Source organism: Gracilinanus agilis, chromosome 1 (genome assembly GCF_016433145.1).
Source record: "Gracilinanus agilis isolate LMUSP501 chromosome 1, AgileGrace, whole genome shotgun sequence".
In the NCBI taxonomy this organism is placed as follows: domain Eukaryota; kingdom Metazoa; phylum Chordata; class Mammalia; order Didelphimorphia; family Didelphidae; genus Gracilinanus; species Gracilinanus agilis.
The window spans coordinates 151,210,023-151,227,466 of NC_058130.1; the positions used below are offsets into that span (position 1 = coordinate 151,210,023).

General features: G+C 35.2%; 1 protein-coding gene across 1 annotated transcript in view; it reads right to left on the reverse strand.

Annotated features, from left to right (window-relative positions):
• Positions 1-17,444, reverse strand: part of INVS (inversin) — a 226,767-nt gene that overhangs the window by 205,447 nt on the left and 3,876 nt on the right. Inside the window, exon 2 of the mRNA XM_044658291.1 lies at positions 13,833-13,959. Within this exon, the coding sequence (XP_044514226.1) occupies positions 13,833-13,938 (106 nt within the window). The 5' untranslated portion in view covers positions 13,939-13,959. The remainder of the gene's footprint in view (positions 1-13,832; positions 13,960-17,444) is intronic.

Here is a 17,444-nt window from a genome sequence, read left to right on the forward strand (position 1 = left end):
TCCCTACTCCATTGCCCTTGAGGAACACTTTCAGGTCAAACTCAGATCCAGGCTTTAGCTACCTTGTCTGCCTTCCAGAATACAGTTTTGGTGAGCCTTTCTTTTCATCTCTTTTCTCCTTCTGCAGCCCCTAGCCATGAAATGGAATAACTACAGCTTAATGAAATAAACTCCCAATGAAACAGCAAGATGGAAGACTATAGTAACTTCATGGATACTGTACTGTGCAAGTTGGCAAGTGGGGCAAGAGTAGATGCAGTTGGAAAATGCTTCTCTCCACCTGATGGGGATAATTAAAAAATTTTTTTTAATTCAATTTTTAAATTCTCTTTCCCTCCTCTCCCTCCCCAAACCTGAAATGGTAAGAAAAATTGAATTCATTACAAATATGTATAGTTGTGCAAAACAAAGTTTTGTCATAACTACTTTAAAAAATAGAAAGAAAAGAAAACATCTTGTTTGTACTCAGAGTCCATCAATTCTTTAACTAGAGGTGGATAGCATGATTCATCACAAGTTCATTGGAGTGGTAATTGGCCATTGTGTTGATCATAGGTCATTGTCTTTATAATATTGTTATTGTATAAATTGTTCTCCTGGTTCTGCTCATTTCATGTTGTATCGATTCATATGTCTTTTCAGTTTTTTTCCGAAACCATCTCCGTTATTTCTCACAGTATTTCTAGTATTCCATCCCATTCATATACCTTGATTTTTCAGTCATTCTCCAATTTATAGGCATCCCCAGTGTTTCCAGTTTTTTGCCACCACAAAAAGAGCTGGCATATTTTAGTAAATATGGGTATCTCTCTCTCTCTCTTCGGGCATAGACTTAATAGCATATTGCTGTCAAAGGCTATGCATACTTTAATAGTTTTAGAACTGGTTCATTTTCCATTTTCGTCATTAAAAATCTTTTTTTAAACCCTTACCTTCCGCCTTAGAATCAATACTATGTATTGGTTTCCTGGCAGAAGAGCAGTAAGAGCTAGGCAATGAGGGTTAAGTGACTTGCCCAGGGTCCCACAGCTAGGAAGTGTCTGAGGCCAGACTTGAACCAAGGACCTCCCATCTCTAGGCCTGGCTCTCAATTCACTGAGCTACCCAGCTGCCCATTTTTGTCATCTTAACCAATCTGATGAATATAAAGAGGTACCTCAGAGTTATTTTGTATTTCTCTATTAATGATTTAAGCATCTCTCCCCTATATGATTAAAAAAAATAATCAGTGGCATAATATTAATACCTTGAATTTCTTTCCCTAAAAACGAACTATGTGTTTATCTTTTGACCATTCATCAATTGGAAATTAGTTTTTATTGTAGTTTTTATTCCATTTCTTATAGATCTTAGGAATGAGACCTTAATCAGAGAAACTTGCTTCAAAGATTTCCTCCCATTTCCTCGCCTTTCTTCTAATTTTAGCTGCATTGGTTTTGTTTATGCAAAAACTTATATTTTATATAATCACAATTATTCATTTTATCTCCTGTGAAACTATTTCCTGTTGGGTCATGAATTCTTCTCCTAGTCATAGATTTGACAGGAAATTTCTTCCATGTTCTATTAATTTGCTTATAATGTCACCTTTATGTTTTAATCACGGGAATAACTGTCCAGGAGAAACCAGCTTGGCTTTGTTGATAGAATCTATCTTCTTTAGATTTTCATCTAACTTTTGCCTCATCCTTTGCCCTTGACCTAACTAAAGAACTTTGCCATTGGGCCCTCTGGATAGACACTGATGAATTCTGGAACATCTGACAACTTCATAGACCTCAAAAGGACCCTTCTCCCATGGAGCCCTCATAATATTACCTGGTATTATTTTGCACCTACATATAAACATAATATATACACAGAGTACATGTTAATTTACACATTATTAACTTGCTCCTTGAAGGACTATTTCATCTCTGGCAATGAATCCCCAATGTCTGATATATATCAGGTATTTAAGAAATGCTTATGAAATGACTGATTTTGAGGGGTCACTCCCTAAAGTAAAGTATATATGTGGCCAGAGAATTTCACAGCAACTCTATATGATTTTAAAAAAGTAATCAGTGGCATAATGCACATACCTATGGGTGTTTAGCTTTTATTTGAGAACATGCCATTTCCTCTGTGGAATGGAATTTTGTCCTGTGTAAATGGAATTAGCTCATCCTTATTTTCATTGTTAGATTCTAGCCATTGGAAATAATGTCACCCCACCCAACTTAGTGGGGAGGAGATTAGTGACCCACATGTGACAATAAGTAACAAATCAAGAACAAGGGAGTGCCCTTTGGGCAGTCCAAAACAGTGTTGAGGCTGCGATTTGTCCACTTGAATTAGAGGTGGATACAGGAAGTGATGAAAGATGCTATCTTTCAAATATGCTGGCAACTTCCTGTGAAGGCAGTTGGCGCTCTGAACTTGGGTGCTGAAGGATCTCTGCTAAGACCTCAGATGGCTTCCCTCTGAATTGTCACATGGGTAAGTTAGGCTGACTTCCCTTTGCCTTCGTTGGTGTTTCTGGAGGCTCTCACCTGGTCCTGACCTCTGCTGGTCTGGACCAGGGTTTCTCTCTATTTCCCTACCTTCTACCTTCCTAATTGTAAATAAACTTCTATAAAAGCCATACTGACTTGGGTCTATTTTAAATATGGAATCGAGCTAATCTGATTCCTGGCGACCACCATACCTTAATTAACTATCTAAATTTCCCTCTTACAGTCCTGATCAGCCTCCACTGCCAATATTAATTGTACTGGGTGCTGAGGTAGAGACCCAACTTCTTATCATGTATTCTACTCCTTTTTTTGGTCATGGAAGAGATATTCTAATTCTTAGAAGCCTTCATATGTTAGTCATTCTACCTCCTGCATATTTTTGCTATCTCTATATTTCTGCTAAGATGGTCCAGTTGGGGGCCATTCAGGAAGTAAGGAAACACCTCCATTGGATGAGATGGAACTTTTGGTGGCCAATGACCCATTCTGTGAGCCACTTATGTACACATTTGCAAGGTCTGCTTGTAGATAGCAAGGACTCTGTTGGAAAGTCTCTAGAGGTCTCATAGCTCCTCCTAATCTCACTAGGGTCCTGGTGGCTATAACCCTTGCTTTTATTAGTAATGTGGCTCTGTCCCAGTGTCAGACCTTTCTTATAAGTGATAAACACTTGGAAAAATTGCTCATTTCTTTCCCTGTGCCAATCCCTCTCCCACCACAGAAACTGCTCACAGCAATAGAAATTGCTCTTCATTGCAGACAGGAAATTTTCTGCCTTTGTTCTTCCCAAGCACATTATATTTGACTGTGGCTCAGAATCGTTCTCCCTTTCAAATATTGTTTTACTGAATTTCAAGGCAAGCTACAACCATCCACCACTCTCCCCTGAGAATACCACATCCTGTTATACTCTGTCCATTGGAGATTTCTTCTCTCTGCACCCCTACAATTCTTAGGGCCAGTAGAAAGGATAGTTATATTTCACATCTCTCATCTTCTGACCATTCCTCTATACCACTATTCCTCAGTGATCTTTCCACTCTTTTGAGGGAGCATACGTCTATTTACACTATCTTCTCCTGAATTTCTTGTTGCCATTTAGACTTGTAGGTCACTCTCCCAACTTTCTCAATGGCATCAGTACCTTGTTCTTTCTTTCCCTCATCCTCTGCTGTTATATAGGATATATAAATAACTCCTTTAGCAACAAGAACACGCCATCATCCAATTCCTGAGTCTTCCCTTCTCCATCATCCTTTAGCTACACACCAACTTGGACACACCTTAGACTTTGCCATTTTGTGGAATAATACCTCAAACATCCAGGGTTCATAAGCTCTTTCATTCTTTCACTTGCACCTAAACATATGCTTTGCCTTCATCATACTTTCCGAGTCCTTGACTCATTCCTATTCTCTAATCTACTTCATTCTGGCTTTACTTGCTTCTGTATCCAGTCTTGACTACATAGTCTGATATTGTAATTTTCATAGCTACTATCCTAGAATCCCTTGTTTTCATTATGTATATTTATCCCTGGGAAACCCCCACCACTTGACTCCTTTGCTCCTGGCGCCAGAGCTGCTAAGTACCTTTAGAGAAAGTCATAAAAATGAGCTGATTTCACATGTTAAAATTCCCAATAATTTGTAACAAATTATTACTTTCCCTAAGCTTGACCCTGATACTACTTGACAATTTCCCCCCTCTGACCATATCAATTTCCCATTTCATTCTGAGATGACTTTTTACACATTTATAGTCCCACCTCTCAAGTTGCAATAGATGATTTGGTCTCAAAATACCAAGATGTGACATGAGCTCTTCAGCTCTCTTACTTTATTTTAGTAACTTCTTAGTCTCATCACTAACTCTTTTCCTTTCCTCTGGTCACAGAAGAGGTATCCTAATGTTTATAAATTTTCATACTAGTTATTCCTCACCCCCTTGAATATCTGGACAAGCTCTGTCTTATCTTTGCCAAGGAAAAAAGTTAATTTTTATTATTACTACTTTAGTTGGTACCAATGAAGAAAAAAAGGTTTGCATTGCTTAAGTAGCAGCAGAAAGTTTGTCTGGGAGAAGAAAACTATACCTATGTTTGTTACTAAAGCTCTATGCTAATGCTTTATCATGGAGATGTCTTTAAGTTTTGAAAGCTATGTTAGTGCAAGCTCTGGCAGGTTCTACCAAGCCAGAAAGTGCTACTGGGGTGAGAGACTCTGTGACCAATTGTCTGAGGACCAGCCTAGCTAAGGTTAGGGAAATTCCTCAGAAAAAGGCTGGCCTTGGCAGATGAATGCATTTAGTCAAGGTAAACCATAAAACAGACTGACCAAAACAGTATATTCAATTCCTAAGTCCTAGGCAGACATCTAAAAAAAGGCATTTATGATGTGCCCACTTAAGGTACTATGAGGAAACAATAAGACAAAGATACTGCTTTTGACATACCAGTAAGAAGATTTTAGTATTTTATCAACTTACAGATCTCTGTGAGGTCAGGGATAAAATGTAGATCTATAACTACTGCATATATACTTCTGTTGATCTCATTGCCATCTAGATCTCTAGGCCACTCTCCCAACTTGTTCAATGGCATTAGTACCTCACTCACAGTCTCTTTCCATCATCTCTGCTATTATACAGGATATACAGGACAACTCCTTTATCAACAAGAACACACAATCACTTAGTTCCAGGGTCTTCTCTTCTCCATAGTCCTTTAGCTATACACCAATTTGGATACACTTTAGACTTCACCATTTTGTGGAACTATACACCACCTTCAATGTCCAGAGGAAAGTGTGAAGTGGGGAGAATAATTCACAATTTATTAATATTTGGGTCTGATTGATAGAATTCTATTTTTGGAAATCATCTGGATAACCACTTACCTTATCATCCAAAAGTTTATAATGAATTACTTTTTTTCAATGTAAGACACTGTGTTTCTTCTCTCTCTTACAGTATATATATATATATATATACACACACACACACACACACACTATGGGCCTCAGAATTTACAAAACACTTAATTTTTACATTTTTCAAATGGCCTTTTAGATAAAGAGAAAAAAGAACTGAAATGGGTCTCCCATTTCACATTTATTCTATCCATTCTCCCCCACTCTCTTATCTATTCAACAAATTTAGGAGATGGGATAAAATTCTATAGAACATTTTATACATGTTTATACAGGAGCTAACATCACAAAAGAAGAAAAAGAATAATGTTGCTTAGTCCCCACTCTACAACAAACAACCACCACCAAAGGCATTAGTATAAAATATGATTAAGTACACATCAAATGGATTTATTCCTTTTTAATACTTTTATAAAACAATTTAGAAAAAACTTATTGATTTATTTTGTATTGCAAATATGATTATAAACTGAAATTAAAATTCTACCTAAGTGATCATCTCTAACAATTCACTGGAGTAAAATTCCTACAATGAACTACTTTATAGAACATCTCTAGCTGTCAAGAGAATTAGAAGGAAAGGACGATAGCAGAGACAAGAAAACATAGATAAGGTAGGATTTTCTCATCAGACTTAAGGGTTTCATACAAATATAATACTAAAAAGGAGCTGATGAAATCTCAAGTTCTTACTGAGATAAAGATATTTAATAAATTGGCACTATTTAATGACATACAACTAATATTAAAAATGGAAATGAAATAGAATTTTTCTAAAGAATCAGATTATTTCTCTTGAGATATTTCTAAAATTAAGATAGGACTTCTTGTCAGATGACTATTCTGTAACATAGGCAGGGTTAGACTGTATCATTTAAAGTGCAATTATATTTATGGTACTCACTCAGATTTGAATCTTAGTGTCACCAACATTCCAAGTACAAAAATAAACACTGATTGACTTCATAGTGAGGATGGAAGGATTAATATAATTTGACTGTAAAGCATGTTGAAAATATCAAGTGGAGCCCCTTCATAATGATGATGTTGGGATAAAGAACTAATATCTTACTTAATGGACCATCTGCATCATGTTAGGATTTACTGGATGAAGTTTTAGATCTAGAATATAGTAGATAGCTTCAATACACAATCTAGAATATAGTAGATCTGAATCTGTTAAAAAAGAAATCTACCATATTACATTATAAACTCTGAATTGCCACTAAAACATGTCTTATTTGGGGAAAGCTTCTTCAGTCCTTCTCCATGACAATGAGCAGCACAGAAGGTATTTGATTTAATCAGTCAGGTCTGTAGAGATGGACACCTCTGTTTCCATGGAGTCACACACCACACTATCATTGACATACTTCTCCATGGAGACAGAGCAGGAGAGTCAGAAGGTACTAAAGTGAATGAATTCACTGAGTGGTTAGTGAGCAAAGCTGAATCCAGACAAAATGCTTCATCCGTTGTGCCATGCCACAGTCTAGAAAAGTGAAAAACAGCATACATTTTGAGATAAAATATAAAGATTAAATAAAAGTAAGCTTAAAATACATGCAGGTTTAAGAAGAAACAGGAGTTAATTGCAGAAGAATACAAAATCTGAGAACTATGACAGCAAAAGTATCATTGACAACGAAAGTTAGTGGTATCAGAACAAATCTGTTAAGAATCAGGCAAGAATTTAATAATCCAAGGAGAACAGTCTAAAATTGAATCTACCAAGTTATGACATGATTTTATTGATTCATGTTTTCTATTTTTAGGGATGTTGCTTAAAAATAATTTGTCAAACAGGATATATATACCTTTTCTTTGTAGAACTGCAAATATAAGACAGTTCAAATTTCATGTAAAAGTGAATTATCAAATACATTAGTTATATGAATGAATGAACCTCTATAGTACTTGATTTCATCAGTAGAAACCAGAACAGACCACAGCCCTTCTTTGCAATTCCCCCCAACCATCACATGGTGGTCAGCCTGAAGACAAGTCTTTCCAAACTTAGCAAGACTGTTTCTTTGGCTACAGATGGGTAACATATGAAAGATTTTATAGTTAATAGGACCTGCCAGAATTGTGTTCCTCTGGTAGACTTTGAGAATTCAGGCGTATCTCTAAACTACAATGGAACACAGAAATAGGGTGTTTGCACAAAAGCCTGGATTACTGGCCACAAATTCAAATCCTGTAACACTTGATTCCAAGAATATACTTGTCTCTCAAATAATAAGTTCCTTGATTACCTTTTTTTTACAACATTTATTATATATCATATTACATTATATTGATGATGTCAGGTTGATGGAAAACAGAATAAAAGCAATTGACAATCACAGCTTTGTTTTTTTGTTTTTTAAAAAACCCTTACCTTCTGTTTTATAATCAATTCTGTGTATTGGTTCCAAGGCAGAAGAGTGGTAAGGGCTAGGCAATGAGGGTTAAGTGACTTGCCCAGGGTCACACAGCTGAGAAGTGTCTGAGGCCAAATTTGAACCTAGGACCTCCCGTCTCTAGGCCTGGCTCTCATTCCACTGAGCTACTCAGCTGCCCCCAATCACACGGTTTTAAGGATATCTACAAACATTAATTGTTGGTACTCTAAATATGAGAGACTTGTCTACTGACTAGTTAACAGATATATTTTTGAACAAAAGCATATCATTCTTGTAAGCCTTGTAATAAATGAAAAAGAGATGAAAGGAAGTTATAGTTAAATGAAGCGATAGCTTACAGGGTTCACCTTGAAAAGGCAGGTAGAAGAGCTAATGGAGTTACTTTTATTTTATATCTAAAGACAGCAAAAAATATCATTATAACATTTTATGAAACATTTATATTGCAATGCTTATAATCATGGTCAAACCCTGCCCCCCCACTCTACTATGAAGATAATTGTAAGATATGTACTAATATCCATTGTTGGTGAGGAAGCAAAAGAAATAAAAATGTCACAACATTCCAAATGAAATCAACATATCCATTAATACTTGGTAACTTCAATGCAAAGGTAGACAGAAAGGAAAATGGCAGAAATATGTTAGAAAACATAGTTCAAGAATGAGAAACAAGATGAAAGACTACATGTAGTTCATAAATCTTGCATTTATATATCAGAAATACTTACAAGAGAGTTGGGAGAGATGGCAAGAGCGAAATAAAATTATAGAGGATGACACTGATCATATTTTAAAAGACAAGAAATTTCTGATTATTGATGTGGGTGTTGATTCCAAATCACTTGTCTTGTATAATCAATTTGTTTAAAATGAGATCAACATCAACACAAAATTAGAAGAATAAAAATGAGAAGATAATATGGGGAACAATGAAAACAATTCCAATGTGAAGAAGCTGTTGACAAAAAAAAGAAATGAATAAACACTGATATAGATTGTCACCATTTTTTGTTATTGTTGCAGACATCATGTATTTTCATTAATGTAAGGAACTTCTGATGATAAAAGTCTTTCTACCAATTCCTATCAGCAATTTCTTCTGTAGTTTAGTCTTATGAGTTGCCCAAGGTACTAAAAAGTTAAGTGATTTGCCCAGATACCACTATTTTTAAAAGAATCTAACAGATGTAAACCAGTTGCTTCAGAGAAGAGATCAATAATCTCCTCATTAAGTAAAGATAGTTGGAATCTAGGGTCATTTGGAATCTAGATGCATTTGAAAAATCTTACAGAGAAAGATGTTGGAAAATAATTATTATCAGGTTATTTCAAGAAACAGTGGAGGAAAAATGTCTATTAAAAAAAGCACAACAAATAAATCAGATCATCTCAGACATGTTAAAACAATAAAAAATCAACAAATTGAAAAGAGCTGTCAAGATTTCTATAACAAACTCTTTTCTTTCACAACTGACAAGAGACCACAATTGGATTTTACTGTCAAAATCTGTGCTTCAAAAGAAAACAGAAATGGGATGAGCAGAAAGACTAGAGTACAGGGGTCAGTAAATTATATCTTTCAGGCCAGACATCATCCACTTCTTGTTTTTGAATGACCTACAAAGCAAAAATGGCTTTTACATTTTTAAATAAAGTTTTATTGTAGTTAAACATGTAAAAACCATTCTTAATACATGTGTTACACAAAAACAGGTGGTGGGTCAGATTTGGTAGTAGTTTGCTGACCCCTGGATCAGACCAAATATATAGAGAGGAGGTCCTTGCTGGAATCAAAAGTTTTAAGTAAGTTGAGGATCAACTTTCAAGAGATTTGAAAGAGGTATGGATAACCAAAAACTGAAAAAAAAAAAAATCATAAACCCTACTATTACCCAAAAAGGCAACTGAGAAAATAGCAATAACTGCTGATCTATGTGGTTATTTTCCCATTTCTAAAAATCTTTATTACAATAATTTACATGTGTTTTAGCTTATCCTTGATGAAGGTATGAGAAAGGAACAGCAGACATTGAAAGCAATATTCTACAGCATACCACATATTCATAGTGAGGCAAGTGAAAGATAGGTTCAGAGAATATAAGATTCCTTTGTGCCTATTGTTGACTATTAAAAAAAAGCCTTTGATTTGGTAGAGCAAAACACCTCTTTACAAGCTCTCATCTAACAAGCTGTATCTCATGAATATGCCAATTTTTTATAAAATTCTTTTAAAGATGTAATAATAAAGATAAACTTGTTTTACAGCCTGTGATTTTTTTAAATGCCAAATGAAGAAAACACTATTATGGGAGATGCCCAACAGAGTCCAAATTAAAGGAATTCTCTCTAGATGGAGAGATCTTCCACATGCTCCTAGTTGTAGATGACACTGCTAATGCCATTAAGCCCTAGAATGTTTCAGACTCTTCTAAATAAGATCTATAATTACTCAATGTATATTTATATAGTCAATATAATTATACTCAAAGTATATTGCTCACTTGTTTGGTCTAACTTCCACCATAGGAAAAACCAAGTAAATAAAAAATGCTATTGTCTAGGCTATGATAAATAGTTTCATGAACTGGAGTGTATATATATGGCACGGAAAGAAATTATGAATGAACAATGAATTGAGACCAGAACTAAAGAGGAAGAGAATGGGCTAGCCCAGTGATGGCAAACCTTTTAGAAACTGAGTGCCCAAACTGGACCCTCATGCAGCATGTGAGCCACCTCCTTATCCCAGACATGGGGGTGGGTGAAGTGAAAAATGTCCTTAGGTGTGGTTGAGGCAGGGAGGGAGCAGCCCCCTCTAGCATACATGCCACAGGTTCGCTAGTACAAGGCTAGACTGAGAAACTGAGTAAAAAAAAACAAACTTTTTTATTGACCCACATACTCCACTCTGAAACAAAGAGCTATCTTCTTAATATAAATATTTCTTCTGGTGATGCTATTTACATAATTTCAAGTCAAGGAACATTATAACTTATAAAGAATTAGTTTCAGGTCACATAAAGGGACAAATGAGTATGGTCGGCATGATCTGGGTGCAATAGGGTACCAACCAATAACTCTACAAAAGAAGCATCTTAAAAGAATTGTCAGTGGACAGATGTATTAATTGAAAAGAATGTGAATCTCTCTTGTACTATCTCTTAGTTTTTATGCAATGTCAAGATATCTAGAAGACCCTTTAGATCTAGAAGGAAGCCCTGAGGAAAATTTATAGGACATGGACAAGAGTTGTACAAGATAGGCTGTGAATGGATTTGATTTGCATCTATGGGCTAAGTCCCATACTGATGAGGTCATAATCCACTAAAGTGTCAAAATAAGTGTTAGAGAGAATTTCCCCCTCCTACCTGAATCCAATTCCTTCAAAACGAAGGTCATAAATTTAAAAATGAATTAAGCTAAATTTCTTTCACTACTGAAAATAAATATGACAGTGTTTTTTATACATACTGACTATTCAATAGACAGGATGGTTGTAATGTTTATTTTCACATATAACTCCATATGATTTTGTGGAGTGTTATATTGACTTTATAGTCTCTATTAGGATTGCTATAAAAGGGGTTTATTTTGTGTGTGTGTGTGTGATACACCAGTCTGTGTGTTCTTCACAAGTGTCCTGCCATTTAAGACTCTTTTTAGCTTTATTTCCCACACAGTTCTTTAGTCCTTCTGCTCTCTACTCTCTGTCCCAGATAGTTGGGGGATTTTTTTGTTGGTGTTGTTCCTTAGTCTTGGCTTGCTTTCACCTTCCTCTTACCGTTTATATACAAAATCCCTCATTCCTGAAACAGATCCTACACTTAGCCCCTATACACACTGAAATCTTCCACCCCCTCCTTCAAGGCTAAGTTCAGCTATCACCTCACCCATAAAATCTTCCATAAGCTCTCCTGCCAGAAGGAATAATGTCTTTCACCTTTATAATGAGGAATCTGGGCTTCTCTAAGAGTTCCTTCTAGCACTGAATCTAAAACTGTGATTTCGACTGGCTGGAAACAATTCCTTACATAAAGAGTAAGTACTTAATTATTTACTGGATTGTTAGATTTTATGGATTCATCTCAGTTTTCACATTTATACCTCAGATATAAGAGAGGTGTGGTACTTAACTCCATGAAACAACTTTCATTTGTTCAAATTTTTTTCTTAATCATGAAAGAAAGGCATTCCTTAAAAAAAAAACACCTGATGTTAACGTGAAAAACTTAACTGCAGTTAATGATGTTCCTTAAAGCACTTATATTTCCTCAAAACTCCTTAATGCAAATAAACACAAATAAAAAATAATGCAATAAAAATAAATATATAATGTATACTATTATATAATATGTATTATATAATAAAATGTAAATAATGCAAATTTTAAAAAGTAAGAATTTGATGTGTTTTTTGTTCCATATTCTGAAAAAATCAATGTTAATTTGATTTTCTATACTTACAGTTTACCAACAACATTAAGTACCATTAACTATAAAATTAAATAACAATGACATAATTTAAAACAATTCATCATTATTTTAAAAATCAGCATATCACATATGTACTCTAAAGTACACAAAACAGCATAGTAGATTACAGATTTTTTTTTTAAGGCCTTTATAAAGGTCTAGGATAACTTTCTACTGATGTTCAAGATGACAAATCAAGGTATACTTATTGGTAAAAAGTATTTTACAGTTGGATGAGGTAATCATTTTATGTAGTCATTAATTTTAGATCTCCCTTAAACACATGCTAACTATGCTCCTAACTAACAATATAATTGAAAGTTTGGCATTTTACTTCTTTTATTCTTAGGACTTTAAATTTCTTTTTATTTTGGATTATTATATAGCACAATTACTAGGCAACAAATGGATCTAAGAATTATAAACTGATATATGCTTTAAAAAACACATTGAGGGGGCAGCTGGGTAGCTCAGTGGATTGAGACCCAGGCCTAGAGATGGGAGGTCCTAGGTTCAAATCTGGCCTCAGACACTTCCTAGCTGTGTGACCCTGAACACGTCACTTAACCCCCATTGCCTAGCCCTTACCACTCTTCTGCCTTGGAGCCAACACACAGTATTGATTCTAAGATGGAAGGTAAGGGTTTAAAAAAAAACAAAAATCTCCCCACATTCACTATTTATCTCATTGAAACATGAAAATAAAAAGTATGAAAAGGGCTGAATTCCTCTGAAGATACTGGTAAAGGCTAAATGATCATTATAACATTTAGATTTTTATTATTTTAGTCCCACTATTTAGCTAGTAATAATATATTTATTTAGCTCTTTAAGATTTACCAAATACTTTTTTCACAACAACCTTGTGAAGTTACAAGTATTAGCATCTCAATTTTAAAGATGAGGAAATGGAATCTTCAAGAGGACATGCCCAAAGACACAATGGAGCTAAAAAGTGTGACATTCAGAATTCAAACCTAGGACTGATGCTCTTTCTACTTATACAATCCTGCTTTCCATTACCATGTGTTAAAATTAAACAGGGGATAATTATCAGGATCATTCCAATGACCTTGCAAAAGTAGTAATTATACATTTTATTTTTTCTTCTCTATTTTCTGGTTCATTTTCAGTACTCTCTTATTATCAAAAATGAGTAACCTTGAAACTTAATGTATATGAACAAGTTCAATAGGGCATTTATATTCCACAGCAACTTTCATCTAGAACCATTTTGAAAAGTTTTTGACTTAAAAAAAATTCTAAGCCAAGGTAAATGCTCCCCCCAATAATTTTTTTTAAACCCTTAACTTCTGTGTATTGGCTCATAGGTGGAAGAGTGGTAAGGGTGGGCAATGGGGGTCAAGTGACTTACCCACGGTCACACAGCTGGGAAGTGTCTGAGGCTGGATTTGAACCTAGGACCTCCCGTCTCTAGGCCTGACTCTCAATCCACTTAGCTTCCCAGCTGCCCCGCCCCAATGATTTTTTTACTTTTCTGACTTTAAAGAGTCTGCTTACCTGCTATCAGCTTTTGTAGAGCACCCTTATCTCCATTAATAGCAGCAGCATGAACTTGGGATGCTAAAGAAGAACCACTAAGGACCCAGCTCTCTGAAGTGGTCATAGTTTGATGAGCCTATGCAACCTGAATCAATTGATAAAATATAATTAATGTCATACAAAAGAGATTCCCACACTACTTCTATATTTATCCTTATCATCTCTACGAAATAGATAGATTACATAAAAGTCATTCTTTTAGTTTTATAGAAAAAAGTTATCTTTTCCATTTTAAAAACGTTTGTACTAAAAAATTCTTTCACTAATTACGAAATCCTATTATGTTGGTATGGAGATTACATTGGACTCTTGCAAGATATGCTAGTGGGACATAAGTTTGGGAATAAGGTTACAATACAATTTCATTGAAAGATCAAGTCTGATGTTTCATACTTAACTTATGAACTCTAGACACTCTTTACTGGCAGGTCAGTTGTTAGGGGATGAATTCTTTGACTATTGCAACCCATGAAACAAAGAAAAATTTCCAAAAGAATCTTGAATTTTGTGGATGAGGGAGAACAGTGGTTGGGCAGAAGCAGTGGGAGAAGGCGCACCACCCCCTTCCTCACCCCAAGGAAAAGGGGATAGACTAAGTTAGGAATCAGTTTTTAGGCCACCTAGAAACACTGGAGTATATACAGTGTAACTATAGTTAGATCTTTGTCTTAAGGCCAAGGAATTGATTTACTGCTAGTAGAACTGAATCCTACAATGCTGACATTCTCAACAAATAAGATCAGAAAACAAAAAGTAGTAGTAGTTAAAGGAGAGCTTACTGATTTTCCAGGCCAAGGAAAACAAAAGAGTTAGAAGAACTGGTTTAATTGGCCTAAAAGGCATTAAGAAACATAGTTTCAAAAACTAATTGGTAATCTTATCTTGCAGTGCTTACAATAAGCATGAACAAAAAAGATCATCTCCAAAGAGGACAGTAGCAAATGCACTAACATATTAGAGCAAGTGTCCTCTACCTTTTCTTGTCATGGACCCCTTAGGGCAGTACAGTGATCTCTTCTCAGAATAATATTAATAAGTACATAAAATAACCTACACTTAAATGATTACAAAAGAAATCATTACACTAAAATAACTGTAAAATAATCCACCACGAATTCATGGCCCCTAGGTTAAGAACTCTTCTGTTAATAGGTAAATAAGCAGAAAAATTCTATTAAGAATGACAAGACCCTCTGAACAAAGTCAACAAATGACTTCTATGTTCAGTGACTTCATTGGGAGGGTGGCAATGGATAAAACATGTTAGCATATATGGCTCAGATGCAGAAAAGGAAGAAGCTAAAGAACTGTAGATCACTTAAAAGATTAAGCCTACACTTTACTCCAGGAGAAATAGAAGGCATTAAATATGAGCACTAGAAAAAAATTATATGTAAAATGAAATTAACTAAACCTTTATAGAGGAAATTTGGTTACTACTGTGGGACTTATACTAGAATCATCTGGACTGGACTTAACTAGAGTAGGATTGCTGGTTAGTTAGATCAAAGGTTAAAAAAATCATAATGATTAAAAAAGGACAAAGGTAAGGAAAGAAGAAAGATACCACCAATAATATCAATAAATTCAACTTGATCTATTCAAACAAGCTCTAAAGTGAGAAATGGAAAAAGGTAAAGTTATTGACCTTATTATCCCCAAAGTTTAAATGATATAATGCAGTCACCACAATGAGGTCAAAAGAGTTTAAAAAATTGCCCTAATTAGTAAATATTTTATTTTCTTGCCAAACAGGGAGACATGATAGCCAAATGTGACACCAGTTTAAAATATAAACTCATTTATAAAACCTAGAGAGGATAATAGCAGATTACCAGTGTCACCTTAAAAAAATCACTAAAAGCGAATTGAAATCGTCTATTGAAAACTTGTTGTACTCTCTCATAGAGCCAAATCATACCAAGGCCCTTCATTGGTGAAATGACAAGAAAAACAAATAGGTGAAAATGGAGTAAGTATATCAGTACTCTTATAATTTATTTTCATATTAGTTACAGAGAACGATGAGATTTTGACTCTAGCATTTCAATTTCCAATGTGCTAGACCAGTGATGGCAAACCTTTTAAGAGAGTACTGTACCCCCCACCCCCCATGTTGAGTATGCCCTGTCCTCTCCCTTACCCCACATAGGGGAAGGAGAAAGTGCTTGCTGCTACATGGAGGGGTGGAGTATGTGAAAAAATATCATTAGGCACAGTGGAGAAGGGGAGGGGAGCAGTTCTGCCCGAGTCTCTCTGCCTTTCTAGTAATGAGCTGGGGTAGGGAGGAAGGGTGGCCGAGTGCCCACAGAGAGCACTTCATGTGCCATCTTTGGCACCCATGCCATAGGCTGGCCATTACTGTGATGGTTAAGTAGATGAATTCAGGAAACTAGAGAAGGTATACACCAAAGAAATTTGTGCTGGAAGTGACACTGTTTGAAAGCTTTGGGAGTTACTATTATTAGTAGTAGTATTATATTTATTTTTACAAAATATTTCAGGAAGAAGATATTCCTTCTTTGCAAAAAAGGAGGGGAAAATCACAAATACAACAACTAACTAAAAAAAAAAGCAATTAAGAGAGCATCAATATATCACCTTTATATCTGATATATCACCTTTACAAATCTTTGTGAGAATGACCAATACCCAAATATAGGGTAGGTTTCTTGAAAATATTAAAAGAGAACAAATATGCTTTCACAAATTATTCTCTACAGGAGATTATAGTTTTTTAGTCATATAATCATAAGATTATAAGATCATACAAGTTTCCTTTATAAACACGACTATGTGTTTAGCCTTGCTCCAGGATCCTCTTGTTACCAATTTCAAAGGAGATATCAGAGAGGTTTAACATATCAGTGTCATGGAGGTTCAATTGAAAGTAGAATCTCCTATACATATATAGTAAGACCTCCCAGATGTTCTCGTTTGGGGACACTGACCAAATTTCAAATTCCAGAATGTTATTGAGGCTCATCAATGAAATCTGTGAAGCAGTAGCAACTGTTATACAGTAAAAAGCTATGGATTTGGAGAAAGGGGACCTACGTTTGAATCTTACTTCTGGTATTTACTCCCTATATAACTTTGGGCAAGTGACTTCTCAGGCCTCAGTTTCCTCACTGGTGAAATGATAGGGCTGGATTGTATCCCTTCCAGCTCTAAGTTCCAAGACCATTCTAAAGTAATTGGTATAACGATTTGTGCAATAATGAATATGATTAAAATTATTTAATGAACAGGATGAAAATTACTTAATGTTCAGAAAACAACAGGCAGTTGAATGACATTGTTGTAGTTGGGTCAGGTACTGGAGAAGGACAATGAATTAGTAAATTAGGCCCAGAATTGAAATGAAAAAAAAAAAAAGAGTGAGGAAGATTGAATTTGGGAAATTAAACAATGATTTCTAATTATCCCAAGATGATCCTTAGTGCCAAGACCCACTTTTTAAAAACCCTTACATTCAGTCTTAGAATCTATACTAAATATCTGTTCCATGGCAGAAGAACTATAAAGGCTAAGCAATTGTGGTTAAGTGACTTGTCCAGGGTCACCCAG